This window comes from Pelmatolapia mariae, linkage group LG17, assembly GCF_036321145.2.
Source record: "Pelmatolapia mariae isolate MD_Pm_ZW linkage group LG17, Pm_UMD_F_2, whole genome shotgun sequence".
Classification (NCBI taxonomy): Eukaryota; Metazoa; Chordata; class Actinopteri; order Cichliformes; family Cichlidae; genus Pelmatolapia; species Pelmatolapia mariae.
The window spans coordinates 1,731,035-1,753,871 of NC_086242.1; the positions used below are offsets into that span (position 1 = coordinate 1,731,035).

At 41.4% G+C, this 22,837-nt stretch overlaps 1 protein-coding gene across 4 annotated transcripts in view; it reads right to left on the minus strand.

The window, feature by feature from the left end:
• Positions 1-6,789: 6,789 nt before the first annotated feature.
• Positions 6,790-22,837, minus strand: part of csnk1g2b (casein kinase 1, gamma 2b) — a 41,949-nt gene continuing 25,901 nt past the window's right edge. Inside the window, exons 4-12 of one of the 4 annotated variants that reach the window (XM_063500612.1) lie at positions 19,078-19,226; positions 18,173-18,407; positions 17,151-17,236; positions 15,973-16,057; positions 15,736-15,881; positions 15,411-15,494; positions 13,270-13,371; positions 12,231-12,337; positions 6,790-9,499 (exon numbers count right to left, since the gene is read on the minus strand). In XM_063500612.1, the coding sequence (XP_063356682.1) occupies positions 9,445-9,499; positions 12,231-12,337; positions 13,270-13,371; positions 15,411-15,494; positions 15,736-15,881; positions 15,973-16,057; positions 17,151-17,236; positions 18,173-18,407; positions 19,078-19,226 (1,049 nt within the window). In that variant the 3' untranslated portion in view covers positions 6,790-9,444. Of the gene's footprint in view, positions 9,500-12,230; positions 12,338-13,269; positions 13,372-15,410; positions 15,495-15,735; positions 15,885-15,972; positions 16,058-17,150; positions 17,237-18,172; positions 18,408-19,077; positions 19,227-22,837 lie in introns of all 4 variants that reach the window. The other 3 variants (XM_063500611.1, XM_063500614.1, XM_063500613.1) reach the window with 3 other exon arrangements.

Genomic DNA, 22,837 nt, shown 5'->3' on the forward strand with positions numbered 1-22,837 from the left:
TGAAGTTCAAGAGGTTCACCTCCTTGGATCGGTGCCACAAACACTGCTAGTGCCAGGTCAGCTAAGACGTTTGGCTTCACAGAGTACAATGGAGACGGGGAGAGGAATGTTTTACTTCATTCCTTTTAAATCAGGAATAAAAACTCTTCATTGCAATCTTTTTTAAAACATTTTCCCCTTCTAGTGCCTCACAGCACAAGTCACTGTGATTGTGAACACATCAAATCCTCCATGACATGTAGCTGTGATCGTCTGCTTCATTTGTAAATAGAGCTGTAACTTTAATCCTCAGTCACGCAGCTACATTTTAATATAATTATAGCATTCAGCAGCCTAAACTCCTCCAGTAAGGCATTGCATTACATATTCATAAGCTTGATGGTAGCCTGGCTTACCTGGCTTTATCTGTACAGATTTTACTTTTAAATCTCAATCAGTAAATTATGTCTAAATATACTCATATATCAGTGAGAGTCATCAAATACCAAAACTGAGAGAAATCAGCATAAATCCAAAATATATGTAATCCTGCCATCATATCAGAGGTTATTTAGTCCCTGTACAGTAATTATGTTTTTCTGTGTGTGAGGTAGCACATCTGACTGTTTTGTAGAGTTTGAACCCAACACATCCCAGTCTGTTTAAGCAAAACAGTCCTGCAGAGGGGCCAGGGTACAGACCTGCACACACCACCTATGTTACTGTAGGGAATGGTCACATGTTGATAACAAGAAAAAAAACCTCATTCCTCAAAATACAAACATATCAAGAGTTTGCTTCCGACAAGTACTCGCATCCTCAAAGCAGTCCAAGGGACCCTGACCCAGTCCGAGCTTCAGCCACAGACACTAAATAGTTACTCTGTAAAAGCTGTGTGTGTGTGTGTGTGTGTGTGTGTGTGTGTGTGTGTGTGTGTGTGTGTACGGGTATTAACATCTTCACAAATTGGTAGTTTACTATACTTGTGGGGACAAACAGCCCTCGTGGGGACCAAAATCCCGTCCCCATGAGTTTGAAGGTATTTTTGAGACTCAAAATGTGGTTTTAGTGTCAGGGTTACAATTAGGTTATGGTTAGGTTTAGGGTAAGGGCAGGGGTCGGCAACCTGAGGCTCCGGAGCCGCATGCGGCTCTTTAGTCCTTATAGTGCGGCTCCGCGTGGTTTGGGAAAATAAATTAGAAGTATTTAGCTGAAGTGTATTTTATTTATGTTAGTTCTTTTTTTATCTTGTACTTCTAAATTGGAAGAATATTGTGATATTGAAATATAAAAATAAAATTATATTCTATTATTTTTTCATCGCTCAAAATAAGGGTCACACTCGCGGAAGCCGGTGTACCCTACGAAACGCCGTGCAATTTATCGAGACTTTCAACCCCAGGTAGGCCAATTATGGATCTTTGGATCCACATTATGTCAGCAGCTGTTCTCCACCGTGAACTATGTTAAAAACAAACACCGCTCACGCCTCACAGATGACAGCTTACAGTCCTGCGTAAAGATGAAAGTGACTTCGTGCAGCCCCGATTTGCAGACGCTGTGCGCAGAGGTTCAGGAGCAGAAGTCCCATTGTAAAAATACCACGGCAGACCCGACGATGTTTCCATGAACACGCTTGTCAGCATCTCTTTACTGACCACTTTTCACACACGGTTGCTGTAAGCATACAGCCGGCTGTAGCTTTTCAGCTCACAGCCCGACACACACCAACACAACAGCATAGGTGGCACAGACGTAAAGGCGGCGAGGCGTGATTGCGGGTGCCGCTCAGGTGCGTCCGCCTCCCCTGCAGCGGCGCTGCAGACCACGCCCCGCCACACACATTAACCAGGTAAAATACATATTTAGGCAGAATTTTGCAAATATCTATTTTTCATCTTTTAGCAGCATAGTGCTTTTTTTCCAATTATTTTTTAAAAGTCAGGTCAAGGCTCCAAAAGCCCAAAGGCGATATAACAGTTTTTCTTTGCTACATGGATCATTTTAGTTCAGCTGGGTGTCTTTCCTTTTGTTATATTTCTTTAAGAGTTCAAAATGTGTTAATTACATAAATAAAATGTAATTTTCTCTGTAGCACTTCATGGATTTCATAAGCAAAACACCTTAGTTGTTCACACAAAGCATAAAGGTAAAAAACAGTATATACAGTGTTATCTTCATTTTAGATGTCAAAAAGTATTTGCGGCTCCCAGTGTTTTCTTTTGCGTGGAAACCGGCTCCAAATGGCTCTTTCGGTGTTAAAGGTTGCTGACCCCTGGGTAAGGGTTAAGCATTCACTTTTGATGGTTAGGGTAAGCGGCTAGGGAAAGCATTATGTCAATGATATACAATGATATAAATACACGTGTGTGTGTGTGTGTGTGTGTGTGTGTGTGTGTGTGTGTGTGTGTGTGTGTGTGTGTGTGTGTGTGTGTGTGTGTGTTTCTGTCCTGAAATCAGACGTATTTTTCTGGTTGATATTTTCTTTCTCGACAGCGTCCATTAAAGACTTTAAGACACAGATAACCACTGGGTGTCAGTCACAGAGGGACTCATCTGCAAGGCGGGACACTCTGGACCAGTATGACCCAAACACCATTAGACACCTTGTCTGTCAGACCCACTGATCCATAAACAAAAGGCTCCACTTTGCTGCCAGTATTACTACAGTCCCTTTAGAAACAGCAAGACACACTGAAGTCTAAAAAACAGCTCAGAAACTCTCACTCAGTCTTGACTAAGACCGAAGAGGTCACCAAACGTTTCTCCCACTGAAAACGCTACGTCCAGGTGAACAGAATCAACCTTTGGGAAAACCACAAAGCAATACTTGTACCTAAACACCTTACTGTCCATAAACACCAAAGTGGCACAAACCAAACACCAGCAGTTAGCCAACAAAAAAGTCCATTTCATTTCAAGCCAATTTTCTTTCAAATCAATCATTTGACACAAGGCCACAGCTCCAGCTGATATTACTGCCTTCATATACTGACTGTGGATGGATTTGTCATCCCATGTGGGAATATAGTATATAAACCTATTATATATACGACAGGATAAAACAAAATGCAGCTATTGGAAAACCCACAACCTCCAAGAACAGCTCGGTATAATAACCCACATCCATCCACTTGTTCATTTTCTTCACAGCTTATCCAGTTCAGGGTTATGGAGGTTCAGTTTAAGTTTATTAGGATCCCCATTAGCTCATGCAATAGCAGTAGCTACTGTTCCTGGGCTCTGACGAACTTTTTAACAAAAAAACTTTTTTCATACATAAAACATATGAAAGACAAAACAGGCTCGGAAACAACAAAACAACACAATTAAAACCAACAGCTCAACATTAAACAGAGATTAATTGTTACAAATAAACATCTATAGGATTCACAATAGCTCATTTCCTTTTTAAATGATTAACTCCATCCCAGGGACCGACATGCTCATCACATAAAATGTCGAAAACCTAACAACAAATAACCAATTCTAAGGATTATTCCTGTGTAAAGATATACTGTTGCAATTTTTTACAAGTTGTGTACCAAAAACTGTGGAAGTGAATTCCATGCCACCATCATTGCTCTATACTGTACTCTCCTCTGCAATGGGTTAGTTCAACAGGCAGGTAACAAAAAACGCCGCCCGTCTGTCCACTGACGCGTAGAGTATTGATGTACATCACAAAAAAATAACAGTTTGCTATAAAGAATTTTTGGCGCTTTTGCTACGATGATTTTTCTAATAAAACTGTGGAATAATTACTCTTCCCTTTTACACTTAGAGAAATGAACACAAGGCTGGTTTGGCCAACACTTGTACTAAAAGGAAAGTGTAGAACTAAACGAGCAATTTGCAACTTATACAAATTTATTCCAGTTGTTTGACCAAATCGTCGAACAATAATCTAAATGTGACAAAACGAATGATTCAACAAGTGTTTTCATCACTCTATTAGAAATACATTTCATACAGTTCTTTACAACTGCCATACTCCTGCCCATTTTCAGTGATATTTGATTTATATGACTGTTCCAGTTTAACATACTGTCAAAGTTACACTGAGTAACTTTGTCTCCAATGACAGAACCTCCCACTGTCAAACACAGCACAGGTGAATCTTTGTAAAGGTGGCTGGAGCCCCACCCCAGCTGTCCCAGAGAGGTGGTGTACACACTGCGCAGCTCTGCTATTATAATAAATATTGAACCACAGCTCAGAGTGAAACTGAAAAACGCTGGCACTGATGCCTGCGAGCTGGCTGACTGGTTTCAGAGCCAAAGAGAACACAAAGCCACATCAGCAAAGTTATGATGGCAACAAAACTTTAGATTAAGAGCGGAAAAGGAAAAGTTATTACTCAGCTGCCACCAAACATTGAACAAACCCACATAACTCATTGTGTGGCCATAGTTTTGGTAACATGAGTGAGCTTGTGAGGTAAACTGAGATACAGCTGTGAGATAAGTTCACTATTGGTCAGGTGCACCTGGTTATCCCAGAATAAGGAGTCCCTGCAGTAGATGGTGGGGACCTACACCTGAGCTCAATATCATGGAGTCTTACACGACAGACAGAAGAAATGAGCCTGAATGTGAAAGCGTTAATTTCTGTGTGCATTCAAGTTGAACCTTAAACCTTTCTTTGGTGGTGTAGATGCTCCGAGATAGCATCCAGCGCAAACTGTGGTGCATTGGTGTTTTTATAAAAGTGTGTTAAACTTAGAAGTTAAATGTACTGAACTACTATTTTATTCAAAGGTGGTGAGAATTCAGAAGCTGACCCAACTCATCCACAGCATCAAACACAGGGCAGGAAGCTGAGCGAGCCTTGGACAGGCTGCCAGCTCGTCACAAACCTAACCGTTAGAGATTTCAGATTTCACATACACACCTAGTGTCAATTTATAGTCACCAATTGACGCCACACAGAAAGACAGTCAAGACATTTGAACCCAGCACCTTTGGCAGTGTCAGTGTACACCTGTGTTGTGGCAACACAAGAGATTTTCCTATTAGAAACTTTCTGAATGAGCCAAAAGCACAGATTCAAGCTCCACCTGGTAAAAGGGTGGCTCAGTGAATCAAGAGTGAACTACAGCTTCCTGTGACGGTGCAGTCAAGATCAGGTGATCATCCCTGTGCGGCTGAGCCAGCCTCTTTTGTGCCCATGTGGAAGATCGAAGAGAACAATACCCCGGCACCTATTATGAGAACCAGTTTCTGTGAAAGAGACAGCTCAGATGAAATTTCTGATTTTGCCAGAGGTGTTGAAACCTCTCGGGTATTTCCTTTCTTGCCTTGAACAAAGAGAGGTCTGTGATGGAAGGGATCCACATTGTGCACAGCTTGGAAGTCCAGGCCCCAGCATCCACTGTGATATGCAGCTCCATTTGCTCTGTTCTGGGTGCGTTTGATATTTGCAACCCACAGCGAACACTTTTCCATACGTTGTGTTTTTTTGCACAGGCCTGATATTTCTTTAAAGCTAAGGAGGAGACTCAGGAAGCACAGAAGGAAAAGGGGAGGCATGGAAGGAATCTGACTAGAGCTGACCTCATCATGTTTTCAGATTCAAGTGGAAAGAATTACCAAAAATACCAAGACCACAGTCAGACCAAGAGATAACTCAACAACATTAGTTTAGTTCAATAGTTTGGCAAATACATTTATCTGAGCACTTTAAATATAAAACTGCTTATGAAAAATCGTGTTTCTAATGATTTATTGTAACATTATCTGAGTCACCACCTTTTACCAAACTGGCTCACAGGACGTTTTGAAAGGGACTGATTTTATACTTTACACTGATGAATGTTTTTTGGGGGGAAATTCTTAAGATGTATTTATGCAAACCGACATTTATATCCGTATTTAACAGAAGAGAAAGCCGCTATAGCAGGAAGGAAACCTAAAGTTGTTTTTATCATCGGAGTCATAAATGCTTCGAAGTGATATAACCAATAATAAAGTGACGTTTAAGTACAGCTTAAAAAGCTCAAACAAAAGGTGACCTGTAGTTTGATAACAGCAGCTGTGTCTCTTTCCATTTAGGTACTTAAAAATGCCCCTCTGATGTTTTTGGTTTTACATTCATGCTTTTAAATCAGTTTGATCTTACATGCTGTGAGCAACCGATCATTTTAGCTGAAGTTCCTCCAAAAACATGATGATGATGGAGGAAGGAAGGAAATAGAGGACATGGGCCGACCGAGGAGTCTGTTTTTGAAACACAAACGCGCAAAGTCCTTTAAATGTTTTTTAAATATTAAACCAACTGAAAAATGTACCTTAAGAAACTTTTTAAAAGAAGTTCTATATATAGGATATTTAATTATTACCATAAGGATATTATGATGCTTCCATTACCAATATGTTTGGACATGTCCTAATGTAAGTTATTACGCACGGGTAAAAACCACCCCGTCATACCTCTGTACTGCACTGAATATACCCATCACTACTAATTATAATCACTGGCATAATGTTTGTGGCAGAATATAGAGATCACTCCCAAAATGACAGAGAGCCGCCGGTCATGCGTCCAGCGGATGCCGTGTTTTCCTCTTACCGTGCCCGACGCCCGCTGTCCTGGTGTGGCCCGTATCCAATCAGAGGCACGCACACTCCGTCCGCTTCTTGACCAATCAGCTGTCACACACACCTGCTTAACTGCGATGTGATCGCAGGTTAACCAGTAAATATCTGACCCACACAGGAGGTCGTTCAGAAAAAAGTCCCGCTGGGTAACAAAGCCGCCTGCAGACTGACAAAGAGCGATCAGCAGGCACACAAACTGCTCCACGTTGACTCCTGTGATAAAACTTTGCTTTATTCACAATTAGAGATCTGTCGTTGTCATATTTACAAATACATAATGCAAGTAGGTACACTAAGAGACGGAGAGCAGAATTTACATCGGTCGACCCCGCCATCTCCAGAAAAACAAAACAAAACCTGAATTATAAAATTAATAAACGCAGTGATTCTGCAAAGCCAGGTCCCCACCCAACTTTTAAAAGAGTGACCTCAGGGCCTAAAGGGGGGGGGGTGTCTTAGACGTCAACAGCGCACCTGATCACCCCGAGTCACACCTTTGTTCTGTGTTTGGGTTATTGTAGCGCACGCTGTCTAATGAAGCCACGTTTACGACAACACTAAAGACAGCTGGCTCCTCTGACGTCACCTGGTGGGTTATTTAAGCACATTTGTCTCCGAAACCTGCTCAGACACACATTTATCTCCCCTTTCAAAATAAATCACTAAACTGAGAAGGTAAAACATTAATTCATTAGAAGCTCGACTTGTGGGGTCGATCCAAATGTGTCGTGTGACTTTAAATACATCCCGAGGTTGTTTGGTTTCAATGAAAACATTAAATCTTTAGCATCCCGTAAACCTCTTTGATACCACCCACATTAATGAGCAAGATCACCGTTTGTAAACCGAAACTGTGACGTGTCGTGCCTTTCACTTCGTCATCAATCACATGATCAGCCCTGTGCGACAACAATCATACCAGTAGGAAGGCTCGATCGTGTCCTTAAAGGAGCAGGTCACCAATTCGTGACAGCAAGACTGCTCATCAAAACCAAAAACAGGTTAGACTGATTACAGCAGGGGGTGAAGCTGTGAAGAAAATGAAAAACGCTGAACAGATGCATTGTGGGGTTTTTTCACAAATGTAGAGGAATTTCAACTTTTTCCCCTCCTCCTCTCTCACTTTTACAGGAAATGCAACGTAAAAATTAAAAGGAAAATCTTTCTGATAATCTTCAAAGCTGTTGGAGAAATGTTTGGCACCAATGTACACTGAGGCAGCAGGCCGTCAGACGAACAAAAAGGTATTAAAGGGCTACATGAAACAGGGGCTGATGGGAAACATGATAAAACACACACACACAAAAAAAATGTAATTTTTTCTGTCAAGTACAGTTTGATGGAAAACAGCAGCCCAGACCTCGTGTACCCTTTAAACGAGTTAACCTCACTGCCCATCTGTGACCTCCAGATGAAAGTGAACAGCGGGTCAGATGTGGGTTGTTGCCCGTTGCGTCTCGCTGAGGTGGCACAGCACACATGCCAAACCGCCACCACTGTACAGATGTGGCGTTACAGCAGGAGAGAGAAGGATGTATACTGACCTATAAGTGACTGACAGGGAAGTGCACAGAGTCATCTGCTTGCAAAACCTCCAGATTTGGGAAAAAAATACAAACACATGCGCACACACACAGAGTAATCCAGTGAGCATTAGGGTCAGATTAGATAAATGTCATTGCGGGACACTCACTTGAGCTTTAAACATTTTACTTAGAAAGGCACAAACTATGATTTCCTGGTAAATTATTTTTGATGTAAGAAATAAAAATCAAAAAAAGACATCTCCTTTTCTTTTCATGAGAATCGACAACATTTTTCAGCCATAACTCAGATATAAGCATCATGAAGGACTCTTCCTAGATCAGTCTTTATTAAGTTGTTTCCTTAATTGTTAATTTCAAACCTAAAGTTTTCCACTGTAATTGTTTTTTTTTCCTCCAAAAAGTGCAATAATAACAAGAGAGCTTAATATCGGTTCCTCTCATTCTTCCACAGTACCTGAGGCCAGTGACTGTGCTACAAAGTCCGCGTCGACAGACAAAACAAAATAGAAGAAAGCCAGAGTGAGGAAAGAATTGAACTCCAGAACACTACAACATAAAAATAAGTTTTCAATGCAGGGATTTGACTTTGAAAACTGAGGATTCACTTACAAAAAAAACAACAAAACAAAACAAAAAAACAAAAAGAGGAAGAAAAAATACATAAAAATCCTCCAGATTCTGATTTATAGATGAAATGCTTCCTGTATCTCTCAGATTTAACATCAGCATAGTTCACCTTTTCCTCTTTCACCTTGATCCCAAAAAAGACACACCAAAGAAAATAAAATTAACAATTTCCTAATAAAGGAGCAGATTTCTTGCACTCGAACCACTTGAATGGTTTCCCCTGATCAACAGCTGACTGTTCGAACAACACACGTTCTTTATGGAATCTAGAATACAACAACTGTTTCAAACAGTATCTTTTTTCATATTCACGCCACGGTATTCGAGTTTCATTGTTACAGCTTTTTTTTGTTTGTTTTTTTTAACGTTTTTCTCGAGCCCCTCCCCCTCACACTGCCCTCACGTGGTGATGCAGGTTTGTTTATTTTTCATCTGTAAAGGAATTAAAAGTCTGTTGTGGAGTCGCTGTGACTGCAACATTCCTTTTACTCGCTGGGGAGCGCTGGGATCGAGAGAGAGAGAGAGAGAACTCAAGCGGGGAGGTACATGGTGACAGCGGGGAATGAGGTGAAAGGAGAAGGGGGGGGGGGGGAGCCGGAAAGAGAAAATGGGCGGGGGTGTGTCTGAGTAGTTGCTTCCATTTAAAACTTGACAGTGACCACAATGTTTCAAGTTCTCTCTGTTCTCTTCTTTCACTTGTGCCTCTGGAGCGCTTTCCTCTTTCTCCTTTTGAAGAAACAACAGCACCTGCACAAACACAGAGGCATGGCTTCCTTTAGAAAAGCAGGTATTTAGACACATGTAGATAATGGTACAAAACACCGCTTGTGAGGGTTGGGGTTCAGCAGCCAGTTCGAATCTGGCTTCCTTTCTTTTAACCAGACATTTCACTTACTGTAATCTCATCATTTGTCTTCATAATAGTTATAAATGAATTAAGGAAGTCGTGGACTTTTAATAGCTCAGTTGTTCATGTTTGAAACTACAAATATTTGTTTTGGGGGATCATCTTTGAGGATCATCCATGGCACCTAATTGACTCGACTCTGCTCGGTTTTTAGGGTTTTCCACTAGGCGGCAGCGTCAGGTACCAGGTGCTTTTTTAGCGTCATCCACATGAGCCGAGTTGAGCCAAAAAAATGTGACATCAACAGTAGGGGTGCAACGATACACAAAATTCACGGTTCGGTTCGATACTTTGCTGTCACGGTTCGATATTTTTTCCATACAAAAAAATGTTCATGCTTTTTTAATTTGTCATTTATTAAAATTATAAATATATATTTTAACTCAAAAGTACAGTTTTTAAATTTAATGTTGCTGAAACAACAAAATAATAAAAAAAAAAAATCTGATGGAGAAATCCCTCATCTTTGGAAAAGAGAGTTTATTACAGAGAAATGGCTCTTTCCAAAATAAAAGCTATACTATACGCTTCTTCTGGGGTATATTCTCAGCAGCATATTAAACATATCAGGTCCCCATAAGGAGAATCATGTGCTAACGGCTGTCTAAATGACACGGGTAAAGTTTGTAGTATGCGTGCTTGTTGTTTTTGTCTGCTTCCACTTGTCTTTGCACTAGGATGATGTTGGCGCAAATGTGCAGTCATATTCATTGTGTTCCCACTAGTGCTGTCAGCGTTAATCTCATTAAAATGACGTTAACGCCACAACACGGCAAATCTCCGTTAACGAGTTACCGCGGATCGCCCCGTGCGTGGGGCTGGACGGCGTCAACACGTTAACGAGCAAACTGCGCTAACGCAGTAGTTCCCACCAATGTAATTGAGCATTGCGTGGCACATCCGACATACTGTTTTACTTTTGTCCATGACGCGCTTACCTTCAGGGTCATACTTCACATGAAGACCAAGATAGTACCAAACGCCAGATCTGAATGAGGGTGGGGGAGGTTCAATTTCGGGTAGCGTTGAGGCAGTTGCCATTTTGCAACGAGCTTAGCTTCTGTCTTGCTAGCTTGCGCTGCGCTCAGTGGATCTGCGCTCGACAGTGCAGCCTAGGCGGAGTAGTCGAACGCAGATCCACTGAGCTCTCAACACAGACAGCATCGTCAGAAGAAAAGTTGATAAAATAAATTAAAATTTTGTATTGTTCGATACATATGCGTACTGAACCGAAAGCACTGTATCGAACGGTTCAATATCGATACGAGTATCGTTGCACCCCTAATCAACAGACTCCATTCCCCTCTTTAGCCGGGGAGTGATGTGAGTGAATGAGTCATGGGAGCGACTCCTTCAAAAGAATCAAATCCACTATTTTTGAAACACGGCAACACACAGACGACACCGTGGTCTGACAGGGTGCAGATGTTTATACTGTCCTTCATTGTTGCGTTGTGTTTGTCTCTCATGTGAATGACGTCACAGGACTGTCGAACCGCCTTGTTACAGCGACCCCACCCACACTGGGGTGGTACACAACTGTAGCGGAAAACGACCAAAACCCAGTAAGAAAAAGTCGAGTCAAGTCGAGTAGGTGCTAATGGAAAAGACTCGCATAGCTCAACTATGATGATGGTAATCTAGCTGGTCGCCTACTTAAGATTAACTAGAGCTAGCAAAGTTGTGGGCTGTGAATCACGTAGAAAAAAAGACAACATGAACACGAAGAATGTTTCAGAAAGATAAGATGATGTAACTGCTTCTAAATTAAACAAGCCATATGCATTTAAACATATTTCTGAGAATTAAAAGGGGCTGTTGTTGTTTTTTTTAACTAATTAAATATGTGAATAACAGCCTAGTCACTGCTTTTGTTTTTTGAGTGTAGTCTCATGAATTACTGAGCAGACACACAGCTGAGTCACAGTAAATAAAGGAGTAAATAAAGTAGGTCTAACCTGCTTCACTACACTTACAGTTATATTCTTTATGTGCAACAGTTAAAATGTTCCCCTCCCTGCTGGTGAACTTAAAGTCCCATTATTAACATTCCTACTGCGCCTCAGCTGCTACAACATGTTTTTACTGCTCAACATACACAGGATGCTACAAACAGAGATATGACAGTGACACACTCATACTTGATGTTTTAGTCAGGCTTAGAACAGAGGCTGCTATATTTACAGCAGGTAATAGCTCCAATATTTGATTGTCATAGAGAAAATCTGATTTCTCATTATCTTTATATTGTTGTAATAGGTTCAAACGGTGTATATAAACGCACTGCTGTATTTCTATGTAAACAAACCTAACTTAACTGAAGTAGGACGCATGGAAACACTATTTAAAGTAGCACAAAGTGCAGCTCATTACTGTGACTAAGTCACTGCCTGTACTCAGCTGACAAAAGGCTTCTACATGGAGGAGCTAACAACAAGGAACACAAAACAATTTAGATGCACCAATTGTTTTTGCACCAATTTTGGATTTGGACTTATTGGACAGCACTGAAAAAGACAAGCATGTGTTTTCTGTGTGTGAATGTGAGGATCTCTTCCCCCCCCCCCATACTTGGTTTCGTCAGGTACGTCAACCTCGGTGGGAGCGGTGATGGGAGCGTTGGAGTGTCCGGCTGTGGGATCATCAGTGTTCAGCTCGCCATTTGTTGAGCTCATCACCTGCACCATTAGAGAAGGACACCAGACTGAATCCAGTAGATGAACAGTCGCAGGATCAAATAAATGCACCTTGACTATCACAAGTTATCCGCCCTCTCAGGTAAGAAAACAGTTAAGCAAGTAACCTAGGATGAGCCAACTAAAGCCAACAAAGTTTAAAGGACAGGTTCGCACAGTTCACTTCTGTCTTAAAACGCAAATAAGGCACCGAACAAGTACTGAAAAAGATTTTCCTTGCTGTGATCATTTCTCCTGCTTTTTGAGGCTGGTAAGAAATCCTTTCCTTTGTTTTTACTCCAAAATCTCTTCTTGTTGCTAAAGTCAGTTTGAAACACACTGAAAAAAAAAAATCAGCTGATGGACAGCTGAACAAGAGAAAGGAAAACTTCAAGGAAAACTTGATATGTGACCACAGACTGCAAGACAAGAATGTGAACCAATCCTTTAAATACTGCAATTCTATTAGCAGACACTGGGTGGCGCTTGTGCACCACATTTTCCGCAGAGATATTTCCGGTGACAGAGTGTACACACCGAAAACAGCAAAAACAGCAAAAACATAAAGGCATATAGTTTAGATTGCTCTTCCATCTTCTTAGAATAAATGTACAAAATAGACTGAGCTGTTTGTCATTTTAGTGTTTCTATTATATTATTATTATTTATTTGTACAGTAATCTGCATTTATTTTTTTATAAGATACTGCTGGATGTCATCTTTGGATGGCCTTGAATGCAAGCAGCCTAGAAGCAGACCGACAGCAGTGACACACAGGATTCACACAGTCTGATTCGAGCACAGAGTCGAGACAGAGCATCTAACGGGCAGGCAGTGTGAAGTCAGTGAGAGAGGTGGGGGGGTCAGACACACAGACAAACCTATATGGCCTCATGCATGAGCCATCAAAGCAGCAGCTGTAGCAGCAGCAGTACCTGAACAGAGCCCCCCAGCCGCTCAGCTGTGAGGTGCGACCCCAGAGTCTCCTTATTGGTCACGGGAGTGGGCTGAGACTCACTTCCTTTGGGCTCAGGCGACTTGACGCAAAGAGCAAAAAGGGTTGAGGCAGGTGGGTGTGAGGTAGTGAGAAGGGAGAGAGGGTGAAGAAGTTTGTGGGGGTTATGGGTCAGGGGGTGAGGGAATGAAGAGTGAGGGAAAGGCAATGTGGTTGAAGGGGGTGAGGGCAGAAATGTGGAAGGACAATGAGAGGAGTTGGGGAGGGGGGGTGGATTAAAAAAAAAAGAAAAAAAAAAGAAAACAAAAACAAAAATTATAGAAGACATCTCCCAAGCAGAAGCAGGCTTGTTAAGACGAACTATGTTAATAGAGGAGTAGAGGGAAGCAAAAATTTATGTGAAGCACAGATCGACACTCTAGTAAAATCATGCAGGAGTGAAAGAAAACAGCCTTGATCGGCTCAGCTGGCACTGCTGAGTCTAATTAAACAGCGACAACCCTCCACGTCATCAGATTCTCTAAACTTAGCTGTGGACTCGGGTTTACAGTACAGCAGTTTTTACACTCTGCTTTCACTGACCTAAAAAATATATATACAAATATGACATTTGGCTACAGATGCTCACAGCCAGTACTTTCTATTGATAAGCTGTTTTAAGCAGGATGTTAAAGCTTTTACAGTCATTACTGTACATGGTGCAGAAGGCCGTGCGCTGCGAGCTTAAAAGGTGGAACGTTATCGCCGAGCCAATCGCATTAAATACAGAGTAATAAAAAGAGGCTAGAGTCCACAGTAACAAGTCAATCATAAAGTCAAATGGATTCCTTGTCCAGCTTTACTGGAACCGATGAGTCAGACTCACCTAGTACAACTTCATGATCAGGAAAATTATTTGTTATCACTGGTTATATTTTATAGATGGGTTTTTTTGGCATAATAAAACCAATCAATCATTATCCTATCATTAACATTATATAAAAACAAAAGAAACAAGGCTCGGATAGCATGCTATTAACAACAAAACGTCTACACTTTGTCACAGACTAAGCAAATAAAGACGGATGACAAATTAAAGGAAAAACATGAACCCCTGATCGCCACAGTGAGGTGATCTGGTGACTCTGGCATCTCCCACCTGGTATGGGCCCACTTTTCAATTCTATTCAACTTTATTTATACAGCTTAAGGTGCTTTATATTGTAAGGTAGATCCTACAATAATAGATACAGAGAAAAACCCAGCAATCATATGACCCCCTATGAGCAAGCACTTTGGCAACAGTGGGAAGGAAAAACTCCCTTTTAACAGGAAGAAACCTCCAGCAGAACCAGGCTCAGGGAGGGGCGGCCAGCTGGGGTGAGAGAAGGAGCCTAAAGGGATGTTTGACTGCTCATCGATACAATGCTATGCTGAGTGGTTGCATTTAGCCAGTGGTTACACATTTCTGTTCTGACAGGAGTGATCTCTTCCAGGATAGTCACTGATTGGTTTGGTGATTATGAAAATAGTGTGAATCATATGCTATGGCCCCAAAAGTCAGGAGATAGCCCAGGTGAACGCCAACGGCACATTTTGAGCTTGGATGTAAGACGGCGCTCTCCACTGGCGCTGTGCTCAAACCCTCCGGAGAGTTCAAGAGGTGTAAAAAAATCCAGGTGGTGTCCTGGCAGCTCGTCACCTTCCTAAAGTTTGGATTTTTTTTCCATTTATTTGTCACTCGTCTGTACTTTGTCATTACTGGTGTGAACAATGCAATTTGCATTTTCAACTCATGCATGCAATGACTGAGCTTAGCGTGGCAAGGTGTGAAGAATTAATCCAAGTCAAAAACAATGCTTTGTTTCACAGCTGGAGAGTCTCCCTCGTAACTGCACGTGCCCGTTAATTTGCTACAAAGGCATTCGTTTTTTTGTTGTTTTTTTTACTTTACGGACTTTACGGCGGGCGTCACTGCCGACCAGTCAGACTGTAGACGTGAACAGGAAGTTGCTTACATTTGGAAACAACGAGAGTGACCTCGAGGATAAACCTGACTGGTTTGGGTGGTCACCCAAGCAACTATATTGGTAGGCGGGTGTGGTGATTGTTGTGTTTTAATGTTGTTGCTGATAACCTCACCGGGTTTTTGGTCTGCTGTTGTGCTTTGTCTCTGCTGCTGGGCTGCACGGGCGTGTCACTGGGGATGGGGCCTATCGGTGTGGGCTGCAAGGCAAACGAACAAAAGCACAAACAAAACAACATTAGTGAGAAAAGTTAAAAAACAACAAACAAAAATAAATAATGTTTATGCCCACGTGATGAGAGACGCTTTTGGCAATTTGGCAATCGGGTTTGCAAAAATAATTAGCTTTGCGTTATTAAGAAATAATTACAGTTAGAACAACAATATAAATTGGTTGATGATGCTAGCAGAGATCAGGTGGGTCCAGTGAAAGGCACTCACGAGCGATTTGCCGACCCAGTCGTATTCGTAGTCAAAGACGTAGCCATTCCTATCAAACAGATCGGTGAAGAGCTTCCTCAAGTAATCGTAATCCGGCTTCTCAAAGAAATCCAGCCTCCTCACATAGCGCAGGTAGGTGGCCATCTCTTCTGTACCAAAAGATATATACTGTGAAATCTACACCACTTTAATTTCAAAGAAATACACCCGAAAGGAGGAAAATAGCGCTCTACTGACCAGGGAAACTTTCACAAAGGACTTCAATCGGCGTTGCTCGCTTGGTGTCTCCAATTTTCTGATATCTCTCCTTCAAGGTGTCGGCCTGCAGGGGAAACAAGTTTAAATGTATACTGTACTATAAATTCTACTCTAATCTAAATATGAGCACATGTGCTGCTGCTTGAGGCGTCCATGAACATGTCCAATATTCAAAACAGACAGATTCTCAAGTCGTGATATCACACATGTGCAGCGCCTGCATTTGTGCCGCGGCTCTTTGGACTCATAAAAGTTCGATCACTTTTGCCACATGTCATGTCAATATCAGCACTTTGCAACATCGTCTCAGCTGTAGATATCTGTTGGTGTGGGGGGAAAAAAAAATCCCACAAATCTAGGGCAACCTGTCACTGACCTCCTCACTGGCACGGGAAAGTGAAAGGCTTCTCAGCTCTTATTTAATTTTCTATCACACATGATGGGATGTTCTTCTGCTCTAAACCAACCAGATCCCCTCCAACCCTTCAGGGTGGTATAGTTTTACACTCCATACAGGGGGTCAGCACAATTCTGTGCGAGTTCCTTAGCTGCCAATATATTGATCGATAAGCTTCAGCGGATTTTCAAGCTCACTCTCCTGTTGTGTGTTTGTGTTGGCCAGAGCTATCCAACATCCCCCACATTTATACATCCCTCACATTCATCTACCAAGAGCTTCCACCCACATAGCAAATGTTCAGATGAGTTGTCTTGTCTTCTAGTCTGTTCTGTGTACACCTTTGATACTGATGCCTTCAAAAAGCAACCACAGCAACTCTGCAGCCTGCTGAAACCGGCCCTTCAGACACCTGCGACTGTGGCCGTGCTCCTTAGTCATGTAAGCTTTTTCTCACAGCTCTTAAGATGCAAAACAAGGTGCAGAAGGTGGTTTCCTGTCGCATCTGATTGTTTGTGCAGAAAAAGGTGTGTAAATTCAACAGAAAAATAAAGAGACAATATTTTAAGTATCCAACTGTGCCTATTTAACTGTTTCTCAGTGTTTCAGTTTCTAAAAAGCGAGACCTTAAAATGTCACCAGTCTGAGAGGATGCTAAAGTTGAGTGGGTGTCAAGTATCAAAAGAGAAACCGCTACGCCACGCATCGAGTGGATTACAAGACAAGCGTTATATCAGCGTGAGACAAATCGCTGCAGTACCTTTAGGCCTTGCCAGGGAAGGCTGCCTCGAAGGAAGTACATGAACATGTGACCCAAGGCCTCCAAATCGTCCCTTCTGCTTTGTTCTGGAAGTACAAGATCAGGATGAAAATTAAGTTAGCTGTGATAATCAAATTCATTTTATAACCAGCTGGCAAGACTAACACTGGCTTCAAAGAAACAAAGCACGAGTCCACTGTTCCCATCTTAAAAACATCTTATCGAGCCTTAAAATGAAGATGGCCAATCGTGCGTCACGAAGAAGAAGCAGACTCAGCTTTTCACGGCAACTACTGATTAAGGCAACAAACCGATCAATGTTCAAGTTCAACACACTGAGATCTATCCTTATCAGGCTTCATGTACACCTACAATGGCAATCATGCTAGGCGGTCACATGAAGGTTGTTATCAATGCGATAACCACCAGCCAGTCCAGGGTGTACCAATCTATTCGCACATTTATATAAAACAGGCATTGCTGGCAGCATGTGGCCAAGAAAGGACAAGAGTACTAGCAGCAGATTTTACAGAGGTTAATAACTTTCTAAAAGCACAAACATATTGTCAATTTTTTTTTATTGACGTCATGGCTATTTTTGTTTTCAACTCTTCTGTAGAAATGACCACGTTTGTAACACTGAAAACTCTGGGTTAAACCTACAGTTACCGTGCTAGGCCCCGTAATCCTGCTTTGTGCTACAGGCCTATGAGGTTCCTGGTTAAAATGCTTCAAAACAACCCAGAAACAAAACAAACAAGACATCAGAAAAATATGATGCATTTAACAATCCTAAAGTATCCCTGGTTATCTCGTACATCATCAACATTCAGGTAACACCCAGTGACTAAACAGATAACAGTATGTAAAAATCAGGTTAATGCCATTTGTTTGCAATGCTGCATTTGTGAGCAAACCAGTTAGGACATTCACATTATACTAAATATTCATGCAAGTAAAGTTTGCATATGCAAATTTAGACAGCTAATCAACCCACAGGTGTATTCCTGAGACTTTCTTACCCTTTCCCAGGTGTGTGTTAATGCTCATGTAGCGTGCCGTCCCAGTCAGACTCTTGTGCTCCCGATAGGGGATGTGTTTTTTGGTCTCGGGGTCTATGTATTCTTTGGCCAGACCAAAGTCAATGATGTGGATGGTGTGCTGCCTCTTGCTTCCTGGCCGCCCAACAAGAAAGTTTTCAGGCTTCACATCTCTGTAGATCAGACTCTTGGTGTGGACATACTCCATCCGTGTTATCTAGGTGAACGATCCGTGTTAGCATTTGAAGTTTTAATCGCTCTGCAAGCTGAACAGTTTCCAAACATGAAAACTCAAAGCAGTTTATGCAAAACGCGATAAAAAGAAAGCCTGCCTATTAAAATGTTAACGGCAGCCAAAACAAAGACAAAACTGCAACAGCAGAGCAAGCATGTCCACCTCAGCAGAGGCTTAGAACATGAAAACATCCTAAACCCAAGCACATGTATGTTTACTCATTTTTATTTATTTATTTTACATGCACAGGCTTCTCTCATACTCTCATGTTGTGGCTGATGATGCTGATGTAATATCTTACCACTGTCATCTTATATCGACTAAGATTTTAACACCGAATTCAGACTCAAAGTAAATTTGGAACTAGATACTACAGAACTTTGTACTCTTCTCCGCTCTGTTTCTAGCTCCAGTGATAATGGAGCTATCTTCCAGGCAAACACTTTAATAAACTAAAATTCAGACTTTCTGGTATTTACCCACTAAGTTCAGAGTCAGGTTGAGGGGTCAGTAAACCTGCCCTCTGGAACAAGCTGCTAACGACAACATTTGTATTCACAGTTGCACTATGAATAACTTTCTGGGAAGCCTGAGGTCACCAAAGCAAGCTCCTCTGAACATATGCTCACTCCTCTCCCACTTTAGGCCTTACCAGCTGTATGGCTATCATGAGGACGGTCTTGAGGGAGAAGGTGCGGTCACAGAGGTCAAACAGGTCCTCTAGACTGGGCCCAAGCAGCTCCAGCACCATGGCATTGTATTTCCCACAAGGACCAAAGTAGTACACCTGAGGGATTCCCTCTGTGGAGACACAATAACAAAGTTAGTGAGACTTTTTAGATTTTGCCTTATAAATTAATTGACTGCAACACAGTTATTGATAATCGGCTTTGCATAATCACTTTTGAGACTGACTTTTATTTTCAGTGTGTTACTAAGCCAGAGTTTGTTACACCAGTGGTTCCTGGTAGGCCAACACATGCCGTCAGTGTTGTAGTCAGTCACAACAACTGTAAACAACAGCAGTGAAAACATGATGTACAAGTTGTTTTAAGTGTTAACATAAATTAAGTGCTTAATTGTTAATTAACAAAGTGCTTTGTGTGCTGAATTATGGAGCTGGTTTGTTGATACGAAAGAGGGGGGCAAACTTTTATTTCCTCAACAGGTTTTTCAGAAACAGGAGTGGCTTAGTGCTTTCTTTGTCCTCTGAAGCAGGATTAAAGGGAAAGGTGTCAGTGAATGTGAGCAGCGCCCAACCAACAACTGTACAAAGCCTTTGTTACCAGAAACTGCCACACCCATCATAGTCTGTGTATAGGACAACTTCTAAAGAATGTGGAAGGATCAACCCGGCAGTATTTACTTTCTTTAAATATATCAGCGTTTTGACAGTGGAACTTCTGGGGGCGTGGCAAAACTGTTACGAAAACACCCCCCTCCCCTGGAATAATCAGGAACAGTAAAGTCTTGCTTAATTTTTCAATAATACAAGTGCATCTGAAAATCACCAGGGAAGATTCAAATCTCTTAAAATCAACTGCAGTTTGTGTAAATGTTACACAGTAAAGTTTTTTGGCCTGAGGCTGTGGTTTCCACACGCTTTATTCTGACGACAACAATGACAACGACGACAACGACAACAACTGAGACCAAGGAGGATCCAGATTTATCATTTCTTTATAATGGTTAATCCACCATCATGCACAAGCTCTTTCACCAAAATTATATTTTTAATCCTAAATATAATTATTGTTCTTATTTGTGATTTTTCAAATTTACCATTATACAAAAAAAGTACAAAAAAAATAGTGAAGTACATGTTTTTTTTTAAATAAGATGTCAAATTACAGGTCTTTACTTGCATTGATGAGATGAAAAATTTGTTTTAGTGATTGAAAGTTAGGCTTCTTTGTGTGGGCTAAAATTTGGGTTAACAATATACTCATTTTCCTATTTGTTTATTCATTTATTACAAAAGCACAAGAAGAACAGACTTGCTTATCTGGACAGATTTTCTTTTCCAGTCTTATAACATTTTTGTAGTCATGAACAGGGCTTTTGAGCCAAAGCTAGAAAGTTTGCAGCTTAATGGTGAATTCATGGTACCAAATTTGTGTCCATTTGCATAGCTATTTGGCTACGCAGAGAGAAAGATCACGGGTATGCGACCTACACAAATGTGCTTGTGTCCAGACTTCTAAAAACCTACAGGGACGATGCTGTGCATAGATTAAATGCTGATTTGCTGAAAAGGAAAGGGAGTGACAGCAGAGATGACCAAATGGAAAATAAACAAAGATATCAGTTCTCTTATAGGTTATAACTACAGTACTCTCTGCAGTGTGGAAGAGCCACCCACAGAATGATTGTTTGACACGTCTGACGGGGCGGTAAACAGCTACAAAATGTAGGCGATGGTCTGCAAAGCTGTGCACAGGACTGACGTACAGATTCGCACATATGTGTTTCAGGATTTAATGCTGTTGTTTCTCATTCACTTTGAATGTGGTGAATGTTGCTGAACAGAGCTGAGGATCCATCCATTAAAATATGCCTTTAAACCACAACAGTGCTCCTACCAGCAGATTTACATAAAAATAAAATAGAAAGAGTAAAATACTAAAAGAATGATCAAGCTCTAACATCTAAGAAGGAACTATAGTGAGACAGAGATGACAGAGTTGTTTAAAGAGCTAAGGATCTGACTTTAGGACTAGTCACGTATTTCTCTCTCATTTAAATAACAGCTAGTAAATCAGTTGCCAGGAACATGCTTAGAGTGGGCACATCTCTGCATTGCCTTAATGGTAGTTTAACATTGCAACAGGACCCCAGTGCATCCATGCACACACATACACACAAACAAGCACATCCGTCTGCACTTTAGCCTCTAGGATTTCACTGTATTGACATTTATAGAGCACCATTATACTCTTGCTGACCACTAAAAACATTTTACACTAAAAGCCACATTATATTTTTTTTTAAAAAAGTCAAATATCAAGGACTCTATTCTGTGCATGTTAGTGTTTTATCCAACATGCATCCAAACCAACGGCCAGTTTGGAATCACCAATTAAATGCATGTCTGTGGTCTAATACGACAGACGAGGCGGTGATGAGAGATCACTCGGAGGCTGGCTCGTCAAAGCTTGGCCCAAATCTAGAGGGCATTCAACTCATCACGAGAGGAGAGTGCAGTGTGTATTATAATCTTCTGCTGGTGAGCAAAGCTTGTACACAGAGCAGCTGCGAGCACTAGTCTAAAAATGACTGGTGGGACAAGCTGGGAGTAAATGAGGTGATTTTTGTCAAAAATGTAATATAGACCATGACATAACAATAGCTGTGCAAAAGAGGATATTGTCTCAAACATAACGACAAAACAAGGATCCTTCAATAACACACAAAGCATACTGAAACACCCCTGCTAGGATAAATGGCTGTAATTCTAACCGTAACATGAAGTCGTACAAAAATATAAACTGTGTGTTCAGCATTGTGGGAAAAGCTCTGGCTTTCACTGCAAGCCTGTGTCAGTGGCGCTCTGACCGTTGCTGTCTTGACAATTTCAGACAATTCATCCAATTGTATGTGCAGGCAGTCCTTCTCAGGCGACACAGCAAGAGGGAAGGCGGCATCATGCTAGTCGAACACAATGTTGGCCTACAATGAAATGTCAGACTTAAGGGCCAAAGAGGAGAAGGCTGGGGGAGAGGGGGCAGCATCAAAGAGGAGGGTAGAGGAGAAGGAATCCATATTAAAGATTTAGATTAGAGAGTCGAGTATATTGAGGAGAGAGCAGGAGAAGTAGAGACTTCCATTAGGTCCACTGCTCTGAAGAGGTTCTCACAAAGTTGAAATATGATCAGCGTTCGAGCTTTCAAAGACTGAGCCAGGAGCTAAAAATGCAACACAGCTTAAAAGCACAACAATCTCCGAAGATGCAGTCAGGTTAAAAAAAAAGCAGCTTGAGGATCAAACAGCAATACTTTTGTTGAGTTTACGTAAGTTAATTATTAATTATATCTGATAACTTTAGATTTTAACCTCTGAAGAAGCATGTGTGGCCCGATGACACCACAGCTTAAGGACACAGTTGTTAAAATAATCTTATCAGTCCAACTTTGAATAATACCAGCAGCAGTAAATATATAAAAGCACATGATTTTCCAGGGTCACAGCAGGTGGGTGGATGAGCCTCAATGATTTGCAGAAAACATTATCAACAGAGATCCTGTGCCACCAACATGCCGCATCATGCCAGTGAAAGCCTTCATGATTCTGAATATTAACAGCCGCAATATTCGAGAGGAGACCTCCATACAAATGACCCTAATTACATAACATCCATGCAGGCGTGATGAGATGACTCGAAGAGCTACACTGCCTATGAAATGCCATTAAAT